The sequence below is a fragment of the Camelina sativa genome, chromosome 3 (assembly GCF_000633955.1).
Source record: "Camelina sativa cultivar DH55 chromosome 3, Cs, whole genome shotgun sequence".
In the NCBI taxonomy this organism is placed as follows: domain Eukaryota; kingdom Viridiplantae; phylum Streptophyta; class Magnoliopsida; order Brassicales; family Brassicaceae; genus Camelina; species Camelina sativa.
The window spans coordinates 25,219,230-25,243,731 of record NC_025687.1 but is presented as its reverse complement, the minus strand read 5'-3'; the positions used below and the strand labels follow the sequence as shown (position 1 = coordinate 25,243,731).

Genomic DNA, 24,502 nt, shown 5'->3' with positions numbered 1-24,502 from the left:
ATTACTCTGGACTATGTGAAAAGCAGATCTGACTGTGGGCATCGTCAAAATAATATTACTGGCTGCTAACATTGACGATGATGATGAAAGGTAACAACTTTGATGAAAGTAAAGAGAAGACGAGGTCGAGACAGAGACAGGGACATGAAAGCGTCGGCGAATTGTCGGCTAACGATGATGGAACACCATGTCTTCGACACTGGTCTGAATCTGAAGAGAGATTTCGTTGGCAATCTGAGCAGGATCTCGATCTTCAGATCAACAGGGAATGTTGGGTCGGTTGGGTTTCATCTCTCGAGAAATTGGGTGAAGAAGTAAGTTGGGTCGGTTGGGTTTCATCGGCTCGGGTTTGTGGTTAACTAGTTGAAATTGGGTTTAGGTTTGGTTTCATTCGGTTTAGTGTTTTCCTTAAATCTCCTATAACTATTTCGGAAGTACAAAATAACATTTGCCAAAATCACAGTTTTTAAATTTAATTATCATTTGAATAAATATCAACTTTAATAAAGTTATTATTTGTAATATCCAAAGAACATAATTAAAATAATCCTAAAATAAATTATTAGCCATAGTTTAAATATTCTATATACTTTTAATTTGTACAAAATGTAAATTTTTGCGGATCATGTTATAAAGCGGGTTAAAGTATAAATAAATATGATTATCTACTTTTTTACAGATTGGTCTAACAAAATATAAAATATTTTAGTTTGATATCAAATAAGCTAAAGAGAGGTGTTACGTCAATACTAACTAGTACGAAACACAAAACTTAAAATCCATCTAAAATTATAAATTCTATATATTAATCAAAACAAATTAAATAAATACAAAAATAAAATTTATATTTTTAATATTTATAAAAAAAATATTTTGCGGTGTGGCATTGATTAAAATCTAGTGGTTATACAAATTTTATATCAACCAACACCAGTGTGGACTGTGGTTAATTAGATGAAAGTTATTATTTTAGAAAGATATAGATTGTGAATAGTTCACGGATGCATTTTGGTCAATAGACTGGTGTCATATTTTAAGTTATATATTTGGCTTGATGCCATACTTTTTATGGGAAAATAGCTCATTAACCTAATATATATTTCTATACAATTTACTATATATGTTTTCGCCAAAATTAAAATACACACTCATCTTGAAAAAGAAAAAAAAACAATAATAAAATAAATACCAAAGAAAAAATTTTTGAACTAAAAAAAAAATAAAAAATTAGATTATTTTGATGTGTCATTTAACTCAACATAACATAATCTGGACATGAAATGAAAAGGGCTAGAGAGATTAAAGTCCTATACATGTTGCCTTGACTAGGTAGGAAGTGCACATGTGACATAGGATAGGACTCATCACCATGATTGACCAACATTATTCCGGTTAATGTTGAGTTTGACAAAAATTTGATTGCTCAAATAGTTTATTTGAAAATTGTTTTATTCGAGTTAGAATCGACACGATGTTAAAATTGAAATATAAAAATACACTTTTAAAATTATACACGCTAAAATGGATTCTTTACCCCACTTTTACATATCGTATTACCGATTAATCCACTACCATACTCGAAACATCGAATTCAATTTAAAATTAAATTTGTATATTTCTCCAAAGAAAAAAACTCACAAATATTTTTAATTAAATCATATAACTTAGCTTTATTGACTTTTTAGCCAATTTATAATTTTATTTATTCATTAATTGTCTAGGTATGTCAAAGTTGTAAGTTTTTCTATTGTAATTTGAAATTTACATTTACTTTAATAAATACATCAATACAAATTTATATACTTTTTTGGTTAACCAAATTCATGTATATAACATTTTTGTATGCACATCAAAATACTTACGAAGTTCTTACCATATTATTCAAAGATAGAATAAATATTTAACAATTTGAATTTTGATAGTATAAAGTATTTTAAATTCATTCGATTAATATCATTAATATACATTAATCTCACTAATAAATCAAAATATTTTTAATCTAATAACTTCGAATCTATTGAAATTTTTCTAATTCACAGTCATACTATAATCAATGTAATATATACAATTTTAAATTTGAAATCTAACAGTCAAATAAATGTTGCATATGAGTTTCATAAATTTAAACAAAATACATTGTTTATATTGTATACAATTATTGTAATTTGTTTATTTTCATCACTTTGATAAAATTTTGTACAAAGTTCTTATTTTTTTTTGTTTTAGACAAGAATTCATAAAACCTAATATATTTTTAGTTTATAATTAATATATCTTAGTTACAGTATTCATGTTAATTATTATTAATTTATTTTAACATAACTAAATATATTTTAATATATAATAGATATAGATAATTGTATAATTTACTGCGTTTATTTTATCCATGCATCGCGTGAGACTTTTTCTAGTGATATATAAGGGATGATTTCGTTTTGACTATTGAATTTGTTGTTTTCAGAGTCGATTCATTCACACTTGTATCCCCTTTATTTAAGCAAAAGACACAAACCTACCCCCAGAATTGTGCAACAAAATTGTTGACGTGTTCTAGTTTGGTTTGGATGCGTATAAGTTTGGTTGGGTCGGTTTTTTTCTTACTAACCATTGTCTTTTTTCTTTTGTTGTCATGATAGAGTTCCTTGTGCATAATCAGAAGCATCTTATTAAACAAAGTTGGGTTTCAGTATGTTACAAGTGAGGCCGAACTCTATCTGGGGGTTGCTAAAGGGATAACATAGCTTGTTGATTCCGCTATGGAACATTGTCGTGATGCGTGTGTGAGGATTTGAATTGAGTGTTTTCTCCTTCTCTCAACCTCCCCAAGGTATATAGTTAGTTCAATAATTTTGTATACTGTTTTCCTTACTTTAATTGCATATCAATTTAATCATTTTGAACCATATTTGTCTCCTTCACTGTGTTTGTCGAGCATTGACACGTTGTCTCCCTCAATCCTTCCGAGATAGGACATTTGCATCTCGGATTCCGGTATATTCAAACTCAAAATGTTTAATTGGTTTTGTTTGGCAAGCAAGAGAAGATTAACACCCAAATTGTTTTGGTATTTTCAGATGGATAGTGGTGTTGCTCTAGAGAATTTGCTCCAAGCTGTTTTTACCAGGGATCAACAATAGACTCGGCTCATTTACGAAGACCTCTCACTTTTTCTATAAAACTGTAAAGAACAATAACTACATATGCTAAATGCCACTTTTCTAGATAAATACAATAATAGTTGTTGATGCGGAAATTGACACCCCCAACATACCGGTTTAAACTAATAATTAAACCGCTTATCTAAACCAGAAATTCATTTCCAGTTATGAATTTGGTCTTTAAGCAAAGACCAAATAAGACAGGAAGGCCCGGCCCATGATCGAATGACTGACTTCTTAAATCGCCTCCTAGCCGACTTGGAGGGGAAATGAAAAGTTTCCTAACTTCAGTTGGATAGATTGGGAAACAAGACTTAAATTGTAATCTCGAGAGGTGTATAAAAGGGGGATCCCCCTTCCTTGTAAAATCATCCAACAATTAATACAGAAACCCTAAATTCTTCTTCGTTCTTGAGCAATACTCTAACTTGTTCTTCAATAGATCTAAATCCTCTTTTGTTATTTAGCTTTGATCCGATTCTTAGAGAAATAGCTTTATTGAATATGTTTCCTCCTTTAAACAAATTCATTGTGTGAAACTCAGTTTCTACAATAGCGAAAGAGATTACAAAAAGACTAATCATATTGGAAAACTGGTTTGGTTTTATTTTAATTTTTATTACATCCGGTTTAGTATTGGGTCTTTTTTTTCACACAGGTTTAATTTCGATTTAACTTTGGTTTAAATCGAAATTAAACTTGTGTGAAATCAGGGGCAGTTTTATTACATCAGGGGCAGTTTTAGTTTGGTTTAATATGATTTCATTTGGTTGTATTTTATTAACGTTTGAAATCTCTTACGTTTAGTAAACCAGTGACTTTCGAATCCAAAATTCAAACCGTTTTATAAAAGGTTAATTAAACGGCTAGGTGAAGATCCGGTTAAGTTTTATTTAGATTCGGGTTTAGACAATTGAACATTGTTTGGTTGATCGGTTCAAACTGGATTTAGTATGTTTCAGTTAACTATAACTGCGGACTGGTTAGCTCATAAAGCTAATCGCATGCATGGTACGTAAGTTGATTATACAACAAATTTTTGTTTTTTTTTTCAAAATAAAAGAGCAGTACGTAGTAGCTACTAGTTTGATAGATAGCTGATAGAATAATATATTAACTTAGCACTGTCAGTCAACAACTTATGCAGTCGTATGCATGCATGTGATGTGAGCTAGCCATATATGAGCAGAAGTGTGAAAATGAAGTTAGAAACATAATTCGTGTTTTGATGATCACGTAATTAGCTTTGCAATCATACTCACTACAATGTTGTAAAGCTCCACGTTATCTCTATTGCATATGGTGAATACGTTAAGCTACGTACGTAGCTCTATTAGAGAAGGTGGATAGATAAAGCTATTTAAACTAAACAACCACATCATATAAATAACCTCCACGTAGCTCAATGTTGACATGAATTTCTTAACCATCATCCAAATTAAAGTGTCGCCTATTTTCACATAGATTAATTGTTTTTCTTTTTTTTTTTCTATTAAAGTGTGCTCTCTTTTCCTAATTTAGGAAAAAAAGTTTGGTTCATTGTTTGTTGTTTTCACCTCTTTTGCATCATCAAGATTGGACTGTAAAGCTACCCATCTGAACTACTAATACAAGTAAGGATTGTAATAGTAATTAGCTCAAAATTAACCGGCCGACTAATCAACAAACCTTGTAATAGTAGTTCAGAAATCTAGAGGGTTCCAGAAATAACAAAATTTGTTCTAATAACAATTTTGCTTTGGATCAAAGGCTGAATAATATTAAGAAATTAAAGAATAATGTTACACTTTGTTTGAAGTTTGGACCAAATGAAAAGAGTTTATATATGATATATCAGCCTTGAAAAATTTGAATGATATGAAAAGCATGGAAACAATCAAGGGAGTAGGAAAGTTAACAGTGACCAAAAAAGAAAAGCAAAAAATATTTCAAGGAGTAGAGAAAATATGGAATACGAAAAATAAATGGTTGAGACTACGCCAATGCGTGTAGGATGTAAGGTGGAACGTGTTTTAAGTTGAAACATTGGAGAAGATAGTAGAGAATTTTGTTTCTTTTTTAATGTGAAAAATGTACTTAATAAATAAAAATCGATAAGATGTTCATCATTTTATTCCACCTGTATAACTATTTTTTTAGGATTATACAATATTGACTTAAATGAATTTTAGATTGTAACATCATTCTTTAATTGGTAGATTAGATAGAATATAAAAGAAGATAGTTTTGTCTTATCAACGTTAGATAAAATAATGTTTAAATATGGTTTGCAAACATTTAATTTAGTTTAAAGTAAAAATGATTTCTTTTTAGAATATGTACACTTTTCTAAACAATATTTGTTGTATATACCCTCCTAAGATATGCACTAAGACGTTTAAATTAATTGAGTTTAGACAAATATCAAAATGCTCTATACTTTAGAGAATTTGATTGCACTTCTAGAAATAAACCTTTCCCATAGATACCTTTCCCATATGCACCTCGAAGGTATAAGCTACCTATGTGTAAGTAGATTTTTGGTTTTTTTTTTCTAACGGTGGGATTTAGAATTATTATTTTTTCTGAAGTAACTTGTTTATAATTAATTATTTGAAAATTAGGAAAAATATTTTTTTTTCGAAGAATATGACAACAAAAAGAAAAGTAGATTGACGTATTGATGTTTATTTTTTTATGTTTTACATGGGATGAATTTGTTTTGTTGCCGTATGAAATGTATAATATTTCAAAATTCATACTTACGTCAAGAAAAGTGAGAAATCGAGTTTAGTCTTCCCTTTTAGCTTAACAACTGCATAAAAAGAAGATGACGGAAATCGAACAATCCTTTAATAGTTTAATTAAACTAAGGACCATATACATGAGTATGAGACAGACAAAACCAAGACCTATACTAGTTCTTTAACTCTTAAGTCTTATTGCCACCTAAGTCTCTTCTATACATAGTAGTAACAGAGAAGCTCGAAAGAGTCAGAAGACAGTGGTCACGCCAACAATCCCGTTAAATAAAAGCTACAAATAGATAATATTGTCGACATAGGAGCATAATAGAAAGGTACGACAACGAGGTTTGAAAGTAGAACAACTAACACCATCATAAATATCATCTACGAGTCCTTCAACTCAACTCTTCTTTCCATCTTCTTCTCTACATCGTAACAGAAAAGCTCAAAAGGATCAGAAAAGAAGTGTGGAACATAGACGATCTCTCTAGCAACAGTGATCCCTGCGAAGTTAAAGCCCCGCAACATTAAAGTGGTATAAGAAGGAAAGACATAAGTCTTCTTTGTCCAAACTTGATTCTTGACATCATCAAGAACCCACAAAACAAAACAAACCATCATCAATAGAATCATACGCAGCTAACTTCCCAAGGTAGTTTGTTAGGACACCAGCAACATTTCTAGGTGTGTTAATGAGACGTAGCTGCTCGGACCCAACATCGAAACCACTCACTCTCATACTAGAACATGCTCATCCCTTCAACTTCAGCTCCTAAGAAAAGACCATGTTCCTGTCCCAATCCTGTAGTCAGGTTTACATTCTGTTATAAAAAAGTTCAAACAGTATTTTTTGTTTTTTACCTTTTTAAGTACAAGAAACAGAGAGTTTCACATATTTTTACCGCCAGAATCCAACGGCTGCTCTAAGACTCATGTAGATAGTAAGACCAAACTAAAGTCCAATGAAACCAAGAGTCGATGAGAGGAAGAGCAAACACAAAATGAAGCTGCGGTGTAACCAAAATCGGATGCTCCAAAGTTAACTCCATCATCAAATACGAAGGCTAAAGCATTGATCAGTTGTATACAAGGTCATATATAAATATAATCCTGTTGTTTCCAAGACTCAACAAAAATTCCAGTCAGAACCTGCAGCTATGGTTCTGTTCCCAGTTCCCACACAAGTCTAGTATTGCATTGCTTTTGATAAAATAAACAAAAATCATCAACTTTTGGTACACAGCTATGTAATATAATAAAAGGAAGACTGAACAACTTTTGCTAGAAAAAACAAAGAGAGGGAGACTGAATAGAACAACCCTTTTAAATTAAAACTACAAATAGTTAAGATTGTCAAAGTAACAACATGAGACAGAGGCAAAACAAAGACTTTTTCTAGAAGTACAACTCCTAACCACATCACCTACGAGTCCTTCAACTCTAACTCTTCTTTCCAGCTTCTTCTCTACATGGTAGAAGAGAAGCTCGAAAGGATGAGTAAACAAATCTGGAACATAGACGATCTCTCCAGCAGCAGTCACCCCAACAAAGTGCAGTTTTAAATCCAAGAGCAATGAACGGGTGAAAGAGGAAAAGACACACATCTTTTTTGACCAAACTTGATTCTCACCATCATCAAGAACCCACAAAACAAAACAAGTAATGTCTTCAGAGAAATCGTACGCAGCTAACTTGCCTAGGTAGTTTGTTAGGCTAGTTACAACCATAATTTCGGGTGTTTCAATGACACGCAGCTGCTCAGACGCAACATCAAAACTACTCACTACCAAAGTAGTATAATCTGGATCCAAGTTAGCCTCGTAATACACAACCCCATCAATGCATACTCCATTATGATAACAATAATAATAAAGGATACTGCTTTTGATGCGCCTCCACGAGTAAGAACCAGAACCACCTCCCAACGTGCATACACTGTGTTCAATAGGTGTATCAGAGAATTCCGCCATCTCCAGTCGCAAAACCTTGTATTCATCGTTGCTTGGGTCGTATCCCAAGTACACATAAAAATCCTCACAACGACGGATAGGGTTATAGTCTTCAGGTAAGACTATGAACTGTGTTGTGGTTGGATTACATACCACGAAACGACGCTCCATGGTACAACAGACGAACCCACGGACAGAGTTACTCTGCATGATGCAATCATTAGATCTGACTTTGGGAAGTGTCAAAGGTGTTTTCTTTGGCGGCTAACACTGACGACGACGATGAAAGATCACAACTTTGATGAGCTAAGGAGAAAAACAACAATTGGTTGTCATCGCAGTTGTTGAAAGCAAGGAGAAGCCGAGGTCGAGACAGAGACAGGTGCATGAATGCGTCGGCGAATTGTCGGCTGACGATGGTGGAACACCATGTCTTCGACACTGATCTGAATCTGAAGAGAGATTTCGCCGGTAACCTTAGCAGTATCTCGATCGTCAGATCAAGAGGGATGTTATATCCGACGGTTGTCATCGTTTCTTCTTCCTCCGACTACCTCTGTTTTTGCTTGTCTCTCAAAATCAGAGGACACACAAATCGAAGATTCTTGGGCCTAAATATCCAATTTGGGCCGAATTATTAGTATTATTATTAAACCCAATAGACGGAGATGAATCTACGGGTGCTAATGTTTAGAGTCTTGGAGATCGGACGGTTGAATCTACGGCGGCTAATAATATAGCTTTGGTGTGTTAGAGAACATTTCAAAATTAAAACATGCATTTACAATGTACCACCATTGACTGATGATTATGTTTGATGTTTCCAGACTTCTAATTAATTACAGATATATTTTTGCTCTTTGGCGTGTTAATTTTTCTTTAGTTATAGTGGTTAAGTTGGTTTATAGAAATTACTTGAATAATCAAAAACCACTAAAATTTCATGATACGAAGCGATTATAACAACATAGTCAAATTTCATTTCTAATAACAAAGAATCTCGCTATAATTATGCACATATAAATATATATATATATATATATATATATATATATATAGCACAAAGTTTGCATTGTTGTCAACATTTTAAACATTAGTTTGGTTTAATCAAAAGCACAAACTAGAAATGCTTACAAATACTCATCCATCTAATATATTTTAAAATATGAAGCTTTATTTAAAAATATGAACTTTTTCCTTGCAGCAATGTAATTAAAGCACAATCTGTTTGTTGGATATTAACTAGTGTTTATGTGTGTATTGTCTCAGGGGTATTATTCATACATTTATCAAAAGAGTGATAGTAGTGGAAAATCACCTTTAGACACATATTTGAATGAACCGGTGTTAGATATGGTTTCATTTAGGAGTATAAATCTGATTGCTTATTGGAAAGACAATGCAAGTCGGTTTAAAGAGTTAGCATCAATGGCATGTGATGTCTTAAGTATTCCAATCACAACGGTTGCATCAGAATCATCTGTTAGCATTGGTAGCCGTGTTCTCAACAAGTATAGGAGTTGTCTCTTACCAACAAATGTCCAAGCTTTGATATGTGCAAGAAATTGGTTTAGGGGATTTCAAGAAATTGGTAAGAATTCTACCTTTTTTGCATATTGTATTTGTAGTTGATGAATTTATAGGTGATGAGTTCTGAGTTTGTTTTGAATATTGTAGGTGATGAGTTCAAGTTTGTGAAGGATGAAGGAACTATTGTTGCTACTTAAGTTTGGCTTTGTATTGTTGACATTGCTACTAAATTTGGTTATGTATTGTTGATTTTGCTACTAAATAGTTTTGTGTTGTTGACTACTTGATTTTAATAGTTATGTGTTGTTGATTTTATTTTATGAAAATCCCCAATCATATATAATCTCCATTTGTTTCTTGTTTCTTAAAGACTAGAATTTTCCATAATTTAAGAACAATAGAAGAATCAAAGAACAATACATAACCAAATTTAGTAGATTTTATAAGTGAAAAATAACAAAAATAAAATTAGATTTTATTAAAGAAAATAACAAAAATAAAACTCAGATTTTATAAGTGAAAAGTAACAAAAATAAGATTCAGATTTTATAAATAAAAATAACAAAAATAAAACACATACGTTATAAGTGAAAAACAACAAAAATAAAAGTGGACCGTCCATGGGCAAAACCATTTGGACACCTTTTAGACCATTGTCTATTTGGGACTATCCAACTTCCGTCCATTTAAAAAAATGTCCAAGTGGACTCGCCCAATGGTCCATGAACAGACCATTTGACAGCTCTAAAATTTACTCGGTAGCCATTGATTTTAATGGTCCACTGATAGAGGTCCATGAGTTAACCTTAGACATTCCTGGTTTGAAATGTGACACGCCAGTATGAATGCACGACTATGTACGTTGTGATGGCTTGTTGTTTTGTAGGTTCCAGTTTAGAGGGGTCCTGATTTGGAACCCCGTGTTGAGACAAACTAAACGGTACCCAACATAGTTATCCAACTACCCAATATGACATAGGTTATGATAACAAGAAACGATACGAGATTGTTGGATATGGACTGCGCCCAATATGCCACTCAGCCCAAAAAGACTTGCTAAACTTGTTAGGTTGTGATTTCGGCCCAACAAATTTGAGAGAAAGTCCACTAACCTTCGCAAAGGGTAATTTCGAGAATTCGCGATGAAAACCCTAGGTCAACAGTCGCATATAAAAGTAAAAGGCATTTATTGGGATCAGGATTCAGACTCTCGGACATTAATAATAGAGCAAGACTTTGCATCAAAACATAGTTTATTGCCTTTTGTATAATTCGTTTCCACCTTCGAGATAGTCATTTTTCTGGTCGTCAGCTTGCTTGTAGGCTGACGAACTCTCACACTTTGTAATTGACGACCTCCTTTCGTTAATAAAGGACTTGCTCCATTCTTTCCCCGCAAAATCATATTTATTAGTATTGTGCTCATCTCGGTACAAACAATTGGCACCCACTGTTGGGCTAGATCAGAGCGCTCCTTTTTGATGATAGACTAACGGTCAACATTTCCACGAAGACTCCACATTCAGTAAAAATGGTGAACTCAGGAAATTTCAGCGATGAAGTCAATACCACATCCGAACAACCAGCGCCTACCTTGACGATCTCATTTTCAGAACAACGATGGGGGCGCACACGAGCTCACACTCTCCCACCTCCACCTTCTACGACGACAATAGTCGAGGATGCTACTCAACACAACCTCTACAACAGCGCCTGCTGCACCCTTGGAACCTCTTGCTGCCACACATGCCAAGCATCTCCAAATCGTTGCTCCATTTGTCACTGACAGTGCCGCCCTCCCAGATCCCTTGCTTGTTGGACAGAGGAACAACCTCGACGATCAAATGCAGACTATCCTCGACAGGCTCAATAGCTGGGACACACGAATAGCCGAGCAGCTAGACGCACTCACTACAACATAAGAAGCATCGCAAGAGCAAATAAACGCGCTCCAACGACTTAAAGCACAAGCGTCGACATGCAAGTGACCCTGCCGACCATGACACGCTGTCACAGCCACCTCCGCCAATCAAAGAACGCTAGGAGACCCACACACACCGGTCGATGTTCACCATCGTAGGATCTGTCGACGACTATACTACGGTGATGCACTCAACGATCGTCGTAGCAAAAGAAACTTACCATAATCAAATCAACTGACTCCAGCAATAGAGGACCAAGCACCGACACACCATCGATTTTGCAAACGCTCATATCGCCCAATCTACCTCCAAGAACAGCCATGGGTGATGTAGTCGGCCTCTCGTTAGACAAAGCAAGACCTATGAAACCACCACCAATATCACTCTCATACTTTTCGCTAAACTCAATGTTGTCAAAAATCACGATTTTTGGTCCAACCCTCGACGCTGAAACCAAAATCTCCACACTCTTCCCCAATATCAATGTCGATGTGACAAATAGATCTTTATAATTGATGTCGAACTCCCCGGTAAACGCATTTGATTCCTTCAAGAGTTTTACCACGCCGACGCGAAGACCATGCACGAGAACTCGTTGGAAGAGGCTGCCCTTTCCTTCCACTTGTAGAGCCGACCTCGCCACCTACAATTATGAGAGCGCACACCCCGAAGGAAGAAGCGCCCCCCCCTCGCCAAGATAGGAGCCAACCTCGGAGTTCACTCCAACGGTTAGACAAGTGCCGACATGGATTGGAGATATGCCGCCCACACAGGGACGACGTCTGGGGCACCGTGCAGTGTCCCGCCGACCTCGAATGGCCGACCTCCCTCACCCATAGTGCTAATTTTGCCAACTCTGACGCAAAAACGCCGACCCTCACCAGTCGATCCCTCCCTCCTCACTCGAAAGACCGATCTCAATCCTGATCGCGCGAGACCCTAACTTAGCTTGACAACCTCCGCTCTCGCTCACGTGTAGGTCTCACTCGTGCTACCTCTTTTCATACTAATCCAAATTTAAACCAAGGTGACCCCGACCAACCAACCATTAACATGCGCGTACCATACGACGACCAACGACGGTTCAGACCGACTCACCATCAACAAACTCGTGGAAGAACAAGGGCAAGCATCAAGATCACCATGCCGCCCTCCGATATCTCCAATATCGCGAGAGATGACCCAATAGCTTTGGTTTTACAGACATCAACTCCATTTTCCTAGCAAAAATTGGGAAGGGGTCGGATGCTAGTCAATCAGCTAACCAACAATAAGCCGATCAGCTAACCAGAAAGCCACCCATCTAAGATTCGGATTCACTCAAACAAGACCTTACAGCTCAAAATTGGTGATCAATTCGCAGCTCCACACCACTAATCATAGTCTTGCATGTCTCGGAGCTCAACCATAAGTTTAACCTCAAAACATCAAAAAAAAAAAGAAAAGAACGCTCGATATACCGAGCTCATCAGCTCTAAAAAAGAAAACATCTACAAAAAAAAAGAGTGTCCAGCTTCAACATCATCGTCCTAGTCAGGTGTACGATTTAAAACGCGTTCCTCATGGATGCAGCGGTGAAATAACCTGCACAAATAAGCCGACCCAATTTTGCAATCAGCTAGCAGGCGGTAAATTTTGTGTAAGCCAAGTCCTTACTTGCACTCTCTTGCCGACCACGTGGCACACATAGGGTAAGCCGAACACCAGAGCCACACCTAAAAGGTACTACGAGCTCATCTCAACTACCACCCTAAAACTCGGTATTCAAAACACGTAATAGGATAAGCCGAGAGACGTCTTGCACCGTAAAATACATCTCGAAACCAAGCAAAAAGACAAGCATGTCTCACACCAGCTTAAGGGCGCCAGAACTAATAAGCCAAGCTCCTGCTTGCAAGTTCTTGCCAACCCCAAGCACCCACAAGATAAGCCAGACACGAAAGCCGCACCTAAAGGTACGGCGAGTATGTCTCACTTACCATTTTACTCTGGTAAAGCACAAAGCCGAGTAGTATATCGAAAATTTGGTCGCATCCCTCATACTTACCGGCGCTTACCTTCATGCTTATGATTATCATTCTCAGTGCCGACCTCCAGCTCGGCTCCTACCTCAAGTTTGGCGCCTACCTCAAGTTTGGTGCCTACCTCAAGTTTGGTGCCGACCTCCAGCTTGGCGCCTACCTCAAGTTTGGTGCCGACCTCCAGTTTGGTGTCTACCTCAAGTTTGGTGCCGACCACCAGCTTGGTGCCTACCTCAAGCTTGGCGCCTACCTCAAGTTTGGTTCCTACCTCAAGTTTGGTTCTGACCTCCAGCTTGGTGCCTACCTCAAGCTTGGCGCCTACCTCAAGTTTGGTTCCTACCTCAAGTTTGGTGCCAACCTCCAGCTTGGTGCCTACCTCCAGCTTGGTGCCTACCTCAAGTTTGGTGCCTACCTCAAGTTTGGTGCCTACCTCAAGTTTGGTGCCTACCTCAAGCATGGTGCCTACCTCCATCTTGGTGCCTACCTCAAGTTTGGTGCCAACCTCAAGCTTGGCACAACATGAATGAGGATTTAGGAGCTGACCTCAGAGCTCGCCCCAATGGTAGTCCAAGCGCCGACCTGGAATGAAGATTTGCCGAAATCCGGGGAATCGCGCAGCATCTCGTCGACCTCTACCTCAGCACTCATCAATCCTTTTCCGCCGACCTCTCTCTCTTCGCCTCTCGACCCCGCTCAACGACGACGATCAACCATCTCGCGAGAGAACTTGACATCGTCGACCTTAATCTCACTCTCGCCTAGCTCAATCTCAATCTCGCCGACCTCAAGCTTAGCACTCATCAATTCTTGTCTCGCCGACCTCAATCTCAATCTCGGCCTCAATCTCACTCTCGCCGACCTCAATCTCATTCTCGCCGATGAAAACCCTAGGTCAACAGTCGCCTATAAAAGTAGAAGACATTTATTGGGATTAGGATTCAGACTCTGGGATATTAATGAGAGAGCAAGACTTTGCATCAAAACATAGTTTATTGCCTTTTGAATAATTCGTTTACACTTTCGAGATAGTCATTTTTCTGGTCGTTAGTTTGCTTGTAGGCTGACGAACTCTCACACTTTGTAATTGACGATCTCATTTCATTAATAAAGGACTTGCTCCATTTTTTCTCCGCAAAATCTTATTTATTAGTATTGTGTTCATCTCCGTACAAACAGAGATATTGGATTATAATTATGAATTTGATCCATCAATAATACCGTGGATTTATGAGATTGGGTTATATACAAAGAGAGTCAAAGATTTCGGGTCTGATAGTACATGGTCAGCTATCCAATCAAACAGCGTTTCTCTAAATGGAATTTTGTATTAGGCTGGTGTAGATGTTAACAACGGTGTTTTCATTAGAAGCTTCAGTTTTTCAACAGAGAGACGAACGACTTTTTGTCATCTACCGTTTAAGTACGATGACGACAATGTTCTATCCCTTGCAGTTTTTAGGAAATATCGTCTTTCATTGCTAAAGTTACGCAATAAGACATCAAAGATAAAGAGCCCCTAATCATGAACTAATATTATCAATAATTGTTTCTAAAAAATAATATTTTTTTTTTTAAAATCGATATTTTCTATATATTTCCAAAAAGAAAACGTAACGAACTGTTTTTTTGGGGGGCAAACTACAAGATGAACTGTTATATTTATTTTGTGTGTGTGTGTTAAATATTAAAGCCACTAACCAATAATTAAAAAACGTCTTGAGAAAAGAGTAAAAGACATATACCTTAGCCAATCATACTCATACATTAATTAGGTGAATCAATCAATATTAGAACAGTGTAGGTAAAGTTTGGTGCTTAATACCTGAAATTATACTTCCATTAAACTAGAGATGAAAGAATAAAATGTTCCTTTATATTTTATAATTAACACAAAAAGTCTACGAGACCCACATAATATAGCGTGTAAGAGAAGAAGAAGCTCAATGACAAGAAAATGAAGGTGGAAGAGCTCATCGAGAAGATAAAGAAGTTATGAATTGAAAGAGATGATAGAAAACCAATAATGATAGGTTACTTTTACATTTTTTCAGCGAAACTCTTTTATAAATAAGTATTGCGATATTGTTCAGTATCTAAACTCTTGAGGGCGAGTGATAAATGAAACCTTATACATTTGTAAGTAAAATAATTGGGAAATTGCTGTCTCTAAACTCTGATGAGTTTTACATATAATCTATGTATGTTTGGTTCTCTGTTTTTGTTCTCATTCATTCTATGCTTTTTCTTTATGAGTCACACCCTCTAGTTGAATCATATTCTCGTTTCTTAATCTCCCATAATGATGATCCCGTGGCCTTGAGTCTTGTGCCCCAAAGCAAGCGAAAGAAGATATATTGATTTATTATTTGTCCACATTTATTTTCATTATAATTTTTACTAGAAAATAATTTGTAGAGAAATGAACCTTCACAAGGTCTAACCTCCAAAGTAAAGTTATTGCCTTAATTAACCATATACTTGTGAGAGAAGTAGTAAGTTTGTGTTAGTGGCGTAGGTGGAGAGTTGAAGTACGCAACTCAAGATTATCACCTTTTTTCAGCTATAAATGGAGATGTTTAGAAGAGGTTTTTTACATTGCAACACACAATTAAATTCTTTCACAATATCGCAGTTTTATAACTTTTTCATCTTTTGCTTTCTTTTTTTTTGAAATCTTAGTGAGAAAAAATGGCTAATGTTGGAAACACTAGTGTGTCTACTAGTATTGAAGAGCTGGATCGTAAGAGCACGGAGTTGAAAGATGAGTTTGAGAAGTTCTGTGCGGAGAAAGTCCAACTTCTTCATCCAACTGGTCGACCTGATGTTGGTGCCATTGAAGAGTTCAAGAAGAAGCTCAACGATTATCAAGTGAAGGTGAAAGAGCTCTCCGAGAAGACGAAAGAAATTAAGAAGGAGATGGAGGAAATTATGAAGGAGATGGAGCTCTCCGAGTGATATGTTACTTTTACTATTCCAGAGTGAAGCTCTCTTATAAATAAGTAACTGAGATATTGATCTTGAGGGCGAGTGAAATATATAGATATGTTAATTTTAATTTTTTTTGAACTATTTAAGTCCAGGGAGACTTTCTTGTAAGTAAAATAATTGGGGAATTGTTGTCTCTATAATATATATGCATGTTTGGTTCTGCATTTCTTCTCTTCTTTTTCCTTATGAGTCATATATTCTCATTTCTTGATCGTTTATTGTGTTCTTGGGAAATACCCATAAAAGATTTGTCTCAATCACAATCAGAAGTTTAACTCTTGAGGTTTTTAATATTCTAGCTATATGTTTAATCCTACAATTTATTACAAATTAAAGAAGATTAAAATAGTTCAACCGACGATGAAGTGGTCTTCACCGATGAAATGAATTGGGGATAAAAACAAAACACTACTATATTTCTTTCATTTCCTTATATGTCTATTGAAAACTTCAAATTCTTTACTAAAAGAAAATGAACTTGTGGAATATTACAAAAAAAAAAAAAACACTCTTGGTAACACGTTTTCCTTCGTCGTAGTTTATAGTTTCTTTGTTTTCGTTTAGCAATAAGATCTCCTAATCATGAACTCATATATATTATCAATAACCAATATATATATATATATATATATATATATATATTATCTCCAGAGAAAAAACGTAACACACTGTTTTCTTATTTTTATGTGTTTTAAATGTTAACATGTTAATGCTGCTTATCACTAACAAATAAATAAAGATGTCTTGATCAAACATCCAGAGCTTAGCCAATCATACATTAGGTTAGAGCAGAAAAGTAACATTTACATTTTATGCAGTAACAACATTAGTTACAAAAAACTTCTTTGTTCCGAACCAAATTAAGTTACTTGGAAAGACTTTAGAATATTGGTGTGAAATATTAAAATATTAATTAAACAACTAGAGGCACTTCTAAATAGAAAAAGTGTAATCTCCAAAGTAAGATTAATGTCTTAATTAACTATTTATAAAAAGTTGAGAGAGAAGTAGTATTAAGTTTGTTATTAGTTACTAGATGGATAGTTTGAAGTGCCCAATTTCCCATTATATATTTTCACATTTTTCAGTAGAGATACATACTTAGAATAGGATTATATACATCCTAACACATTACATATTTACATTACGCCGAAACCATACGGCCACATATCATAAGTTAATTTTAACCAAGTAATCATATTAAGTTTGTTATTAGTGACTAGATGGATAGTTAAGTACGCAATTCACCATATCACCTTTTTCAATAGAGATGTATGCATGTTTAGAAGAAGGTTTGCATCCAACAGATTACATTACGCGAAAACCTCCACATGACCAGATGATGCTTTTTTTTTTTTGGACAAAAGGCCACATGATGCTTAAATTTACATTTCTTGACCAAATTATACTTAACATAACAAAATGATAACATATATATATGATATATGCTTGACAATCCAAGTGAGTACTTCTCCAAATTAAACATACGATTTTACTAACCAAAATATATTATATATTGCTTGACAACAGAGCTTAAGTACTTTTCGGTATTAAAAGAAGAGTGGCTGACGAAGTCATCACAACCATTATGACATATCGAATATGGTAATTAAGTTATTTCAAAAATAAATAAAAAAACTTAGTTCAAAGTCTTCTCATCGATGGACTGAGTGCCAGAGAGAGGGGTAAAGTTAAGTGTAATTTATTTTTTTGTTAAATAATTCACTTTTATATCAAAAATATAAAATAACTTTCATGGTTTTTTTTCTTTTTTTTTTCTAAGAGCACCTATAAATAGAAGGAACGTAACCTCTAAAGTGAGATTATTGCCTTAATGAACCTGATAAACTTGTAAGAGAAGTTGTAAGTTTGTGTTAGTCGCGTAGATGAAGACTTAAATACGCAACTCAGCATTTTTTATATTTTTCCAGCTATAAATAGAGATGTTTAGAAGAGGTTTTACATTCCAACTCATTCCAACGCAGTTCTATAGTTCTATTATCTTTTTTTTTTATTTCATTTGAAATTTTTGTGTCAACGCATTCCAACTCATTCCAACGCTAGCACATTGCCTGATCATTTTATGACACTAAATAGAGAATTGACGCTGGCGCAAAATAAGTTTCAGTTCAAATGCGTGGAGGTAGTGATACTTCATCGAGACGCTGAACCTAGCTAGACGGGTGCTAGATCATAAGAAGATGGACTTGGAAAAGCTCTACGAAAAAACTAAAAGAAGCTATCAAGAAAGTGGTTGCTTACGCGAGAACCCACAGTGATACATATATAGGTTAATAGTACTTTGCTTGTGAAGCTCTCTTATAAATAAATAATTGAGATATTGCTTTGTGTCTAAATTTTGAGAGCGAGTATAGACATGTTAATTTTACATTTTCTTGAACTATTAAAAAAAAAAACTGAGAATTTGCTGTCTCTAATAAACTCTGATGAGTTTTATATTTAATAGTTCAAAGTCTTCTCATCGATGGACAAAGTGAGAGAGAGAGGGGTAAAGTTAAGTCTAATTTATTTTTCATTAAATAATTCACTAATATATTAAATATAAAACAAATTTCATGGTTCTTTTCTAAAGGCACCTCTAAATAGAAAGAACATAACCCCTAAAGTGAGATTATTTCCTCTAAAACAAACTTGTAAACGAAGTAGTGAGTTGGTGTTAGTCGCGTAGATGAAGAGTTAAATACGCAACTCAGCATTTTTTATATTTTTCCAGCTATAAATAAAGATGTTCAGAAGAGGTTGTACATTCCAACGCAGTTCTATAATTCTATTATCTTTTTTTTTTTTCATTGGAAATTTTTTTGGCAAAATGGCTTATCCTGCACACGCTAGCGCATTGCCTGATCGTTTTATGACACTAAAAGGAGAATTGACGCTGGCGCAAAATAAGTTCCAGTTTAAATGTGCGGAGTTAGTGAGACTTCATCCAGACGATGAACCTAGGCGGTTGCTGGATCATAAGAAGATGGACTTGGAAAAGCTCTACGAGAATCTCAAAGAAGCTATCAAGAAAGTGGTTGCTTACGCGGAAACCCACAGTGATACATATATAGGTTAATAATACTTTGCTTGTGAAGCTCTCTTATAAATAAATAATTGGGATATTGCTCTGTGTCTAAACTCTGAGAGCGAGTATATATTGACATGTTAATTTTACATTTTATTGAACTAGCAATTTAAGTCCTGCGAGACTTTCTTGTAAATAAATAATTGAGAATATGTTGTCTCTAATAAACTCTGATGAGTTTTATACATAATAGTATATGCATTTGTTTCAATTTGTTCCTTTTTCTCTTCTTCTTCTTGATGGTTGTCGAGTTCATGGGAAATCCCCCATATAAAAGATTTGTCTCAATCACAAGTTATACACAATCATTAAATCTGTATGAAGTTAACCCTTGAGATTTTTAATATTCTAGGCTCTAGCTTATTTAATCCTACAATTAATTTCAAATTAAAGGAGATAGAAACAGTTCAATTCGTAGATGAAAGTGGTCTTGACCGATGAGAGGAATTTTTGCCTATCTTCCGTCTTGTTTCTCCAGGATGGTATGGTTTATCTCTACCCTCCTTTTCCTTACATAAACCTAACCTTCTAAAACTGTGTAACCTTTGTATCCATTTATCAACATTGTAACCCTATAAACCGTAAACCCCGGCTTCAACCTATCGATAACCTTTACCCCAACCTGACCGGATCTACTGCCTCCACAGCTTGATTACCTTCTGCTCGAACTGAAACGATGGAAAAAAGAATACCCTACCACCTCAAAGGTAAAGGAGTAGAGACTGTAACCCCACCACCACCCCGTCGAAGAATCCGAGCTCCAGACCTCGACACCTCTGCTCTCATTGAAGAAAACTCCCTAACCCTTATGGGACGGCTTATCAACCCTCCAGCTCAGCGAATATGGTCCATGTTTCCGTTCTTGATCAACAAATACGATCTAAAAGGAAAAGCAACTGGGTCAGATCTAGGAAGGGGATGTCTCCAGTTCAGATTTGAATATGAAGAGAACATCCAAAGGTACTCGCTAACAGACCTTACCACTACGACTACTGGATGGTGATACTCCAAAGATGGTAACCGGTAATTTCGGCTTCCTTCCCATCTATCATTCATTTCTGGATCAAAGTTCAAGGCCTCCCAAAGCACTACTGGCAACCTGAAATGCTGCAAACTATTGGTGACGATTTAGGTGAAGTGGAGGATATGGAGATAACAGACACTACTGCTAAAGTTAGGTTCAGATTGATGGTCTTAAACCCATTGTTAAGGAGACGATTGTGGATTTCCCAAATGGCGATGAAACCCTGATCACATTGGAGTACAAGAACCTGAAAAACCACTGTCTCCACTGTTGTATGCTCACCCATGAAAAGCAATTCTGCCCTGAACTGAGGGAAAAGAGAGAAATCCAACCTAAGGATACCCGTCCATAAACCTCGGAGTCTAGAGAGTGTGATAAAACTACTACACACCACAAGACAACTTCATGGCTCCAAGAACTAACCCGAGTATAACTAATTCCCAACGAGAATCGGCTGGATCTACTAGAACACAAACAGAAAGAACAAGTTATGAAACAAACCAAAGATCATTCTCGTCGAAAAATAGAAACAATGAGGTTCGAGCAAATACCAGGAGGCAAAACACTATAGCTCACCCATATCAGAGTACTTGTCGTAGCCACTCCTCTTCCCGATACTTCTTTAGAGATCATGGCCTCTCGAACTTTCCACAGAGACAATGGAGAGAAAAAGTACCACCAACAGTTAACTTACTGTGTGAAGAGTCTGACTCGTAAAGACCTAGACAGTCACCACTAGAAAGATTGGAAATAAACCTTGATCCTCCAACTCCACCACCACCCATACCAGTTGTTCGTTCAAAAGAACAGGTATCGAGTTAATTAAGAGAGGTCACGGTTCAATACCTCTTAGTGGCAGATCAAACAGAATGTGCAGCAAGAAAATAACAAGTCATTCAAGGAGAGGCAAGAAACTCCCCAAAGAAATCAATCAACTCAAAAGTGAACCAAAAGATAGGTGGTAACCAAGCTAGCTCAAGCAAACATAAACCCATGAAGGAGAGACTATTACAACAACCAATAGTAGAAAAGGGTGATCCTACTATTGGGGTCTTGATCCCGGCAATAACAAAGAAGAAGGTAGATTTTCAAAATCCACCAAATCCTCTTCCTTAAAGATTATGAGCTGGAACTGTTGTGGGTTGGGGAATCCCACAACAGGCTGGCGACTGCATGAGATACAGACAGAGATATCACTTGATATTCTATTCCTCATGGAGACAAAAAACGGTGATGACATGGTAATAAATCATTAGAAGGACTGAAGTTTAAATCTCACCTACTAGTCTCCCCACATAGTCCAGGAGGAGGGGCTTAGCTCTACTCTGGAACCAGAATGTGGAGGTCACCATCCTTGAGACCTGCAAATATTTCATTAACACTTGCATTAGTGCGGAGGGGAAAACTTTTTTCTCCACTTTTGTTTATGGCGAACCTGACCGATCAAAGAGGAAACTTATCTGGGATAAACTCACAGTACTTGGGACCATGCGGGAAGAACCCTGGTTCCTGACAGGAGACTTCAATGACATTATTGATGCTACCGAGAAACAAGGAAGACCACCAAGACATGAAGGCACCTTCACTGATATCTGAACATTCATGTCGGAGTGTGACCTTTACGACCTCAGGCACTCGGGAAACTTCCTATCCTGGAGAGGTAAAAGAAATGACCATATGGAGCATGGGCAGAAACTTACCCTTTAAGCCGATGCGACTACCTCCATTTTGAAGGTTCTGACCATAGACCTTTACTTACCTATCTAGACCTGTCACAGAAAAAGAAAAGAGGACAGTTCAAGTATGATCGAAGACGAAAAGACAATGATGAGATTAAAGAACTGATCAGTAGGTCTTGGAAAGCAAATGATAATGAAGGGGTCGAAGAAAAACTCTCCTGATGTCGTCGTGAAATTATCCTCTAGTCAAGAGAAAAGCACAAAAACAGCAAAGAGGAAATACACACCCTTAGAACAAAACTGGAAGAAGCTATGACAAGTCAAGACTCAAGCCAGGATTTGATTCTTCACCTGAACAGTTCCCTCCTAAAAGCTTTTAAGGCGGAGGAAGAGTTCTGGAAACAAAGGAGTAGACAAATATTGTTAACACCGGGAGACAAAAACTTGAGATACTTCCATGCCAGCACAAGAGGACGACAAGCCATCAACAAATTTGCTGTAATTGAGGATGAAAGTGAAACACTTGTTTTCAAAGAAGAGCAGATAAGTCGCGTTATTACTGATTATTTTACAAAGCTCTTTACCACTTCGGAAGGTGAGAGACTTACCACGGTAAAAGAAGCCATTGATGCTTGCATCTCACCAGAAATGAACCAGTCCCTCATAATAATACCATCACAGGAGGAGATTAAAAAAACGTGTTTTTCCATTCACGCTGACAAAGTCCTGGGGCCAGATGGTTTTTCAGGGAGCTTCTTCCAATCCCATTGGGATACTGTAGGACCAAACATCATCATGGAAGTTCAAAGCTTCTCTACCTCAGGAAATATGCCGGAAAAGATAAATCAGACTCATGTCCGGCTCATTCCAAAGAACCTGAGTCCAACAAAAATGGCGGACTATAGACCTATTGCTCTCTGTTCTATGTTCTACAAGATCATATCCAAAGTGTTGACCAAGCGACTACAACCCCTCCTACAACATATTATATCAGAAAATCAGTCAGCTTTCGTGCCAAGACGAGCAATCACAGATAATGTTCTAATCACTCATGAAGTCTTACACTACCTCAAACAATCTGGAGCTAAAGAGATATGCTATATGGCGGTTAAGACCGACATGAGCAAAGCATATAACCGCACTGAGTGGGACTTCATATGGCTAGTGATGGAGAGAATGGGCTTTCACAAAACCTGGATCAAATGGATTATGGCGTGTATCACCTCGGTCTCTTACGCATACCTGCTCAATTGCTCAGCACAAGATTCAGTGTACCCAGAGAGAGGAATTCGCCAAGGGGATCCTCTGTCACCGTACATCTTCATCCTGTGTAGTGAGGTCCTGTCAGGTTTATGTTGGAAAGCTCAGAGTGAAGATCGGTTACAAGGAGTGAGGGTCTCAAAAACAAGTCCACGAGTAAACCACTTACTGTTCGCTGATGACACCATGTTCTTCGGTCGCTCAGACCGCCAACGCTGTGAAGAAATAATGAAAATCCTGCAAAAGTATGAGAAAGCATTAGGTCAAATGATCAACAAAGCTAAATCGGCTGTCACTTTCTCCGCAAAAACATCATAAAGCAAGAGAAACGTAGCGAATCAGATCCTTGGTATCCATCAAGTTGGAGGCTTAGGAAAATACTTAGGCTTACCTGAATCCTTTGGCAGAAAGAAAAAAGATATGTTTAACAGCATCATTGATAGAATCAATTAGCGCTCCAAAAGCTGGTCCACTAGGTTCCTCTCTACTGCTGGAAAAACCACAATGCTTAAAGCGGTGCTATCTGCAATGCCTACACATACCATGTCCTGCTTTAAACTGCCAGGATCACTCTACAAAAGAATTCAATCCCTCCTACCCCGGTTCTGGTGGGACACATCGCCTGATAACCGAAAGATGTGTTGGATTTCATGGGACAAAATGAAAAAGTCTAAAAGAGACGGAGGCTTAGGGATCTGATCTCTAAGTCGGAGACCCAAGGAAGGGATATTGCCTTGGATGTCAACTCCCCCCTCATGGCGGAAACACTGACAATGGATCGAGCTATGCAATATGCCTTAGATATGGGATACCAGAATATTGTTTTTGTTTTAGATTCGCAGACGCTGACCAAAGCAACAAAGTCGGAGCTCCACCACAAGGAGATCCACGGAATTTTACACGATATCCTGATGATGGCTCAACAGATGGGAAGGATCAACTTCCACTTTGTGCCGCGTGAGAACAATTGCAGAGCCGATGAAATCGCAAAAAACACATTAGTGTCCTTAATTACCTTTAAGCTTGCATTCAATTTCCTCAACCCTCTTATAGGGTGAAACAGATGTAACTCTTGAACCGACGTTTAAATTACTGGTTTGGTCTTAAATTAAAATTGGTCGAGTTTTGACCAAAAAAAAAAAAAAAAAAAAACAAAA

At 36.6% G+C, this 24,502-nt stretch overlaps 1 protein-coding gene, 1 long non-coding RNA gene and 1 pseudogene across 2 annotated transcripts; 2 read left to right on the top strand and 1 right to left on the bottom strand.

The window, feature by feature from the left end:
• LOC104778041 lies at positions 2,621-3,375 on the top strand. Its single transcript, XR_766381.2, has 3 exons — positions 2,621-2,827; positions 2,970-2,991; positions 3,075-3,375. It is a non-coding gene; the product is annotated as an uncharacterized LOC104778041 (long non-coding RNA).
• On the bottom strand, positions 6,088-8,392 carry LOC104778042 (F-box protein At1g30790-like). Its single transcript, XM_010502406.2, has 2 exons — positions 6,746-8,392; positions 6,088-6,675 (listed from the first exon to the last, which is right to left on the bottom strand). Exon 1 carries the CDS (start codon positions 8,041-8,043, stop codon positions 7,219-7,221), a length of 825 nt encoding a protein of 274 aa, XP_010500708.1. The 5' UTR covers positions 8,044-8,392; the 3' UTR covers positions 6,088-6,675; positions 6,746-7,218.
• Positions 9,984-24,502, top strand: part of LOC109130847 — a 14,890-nt pseudogene continuing 371 nt past the window's right edge.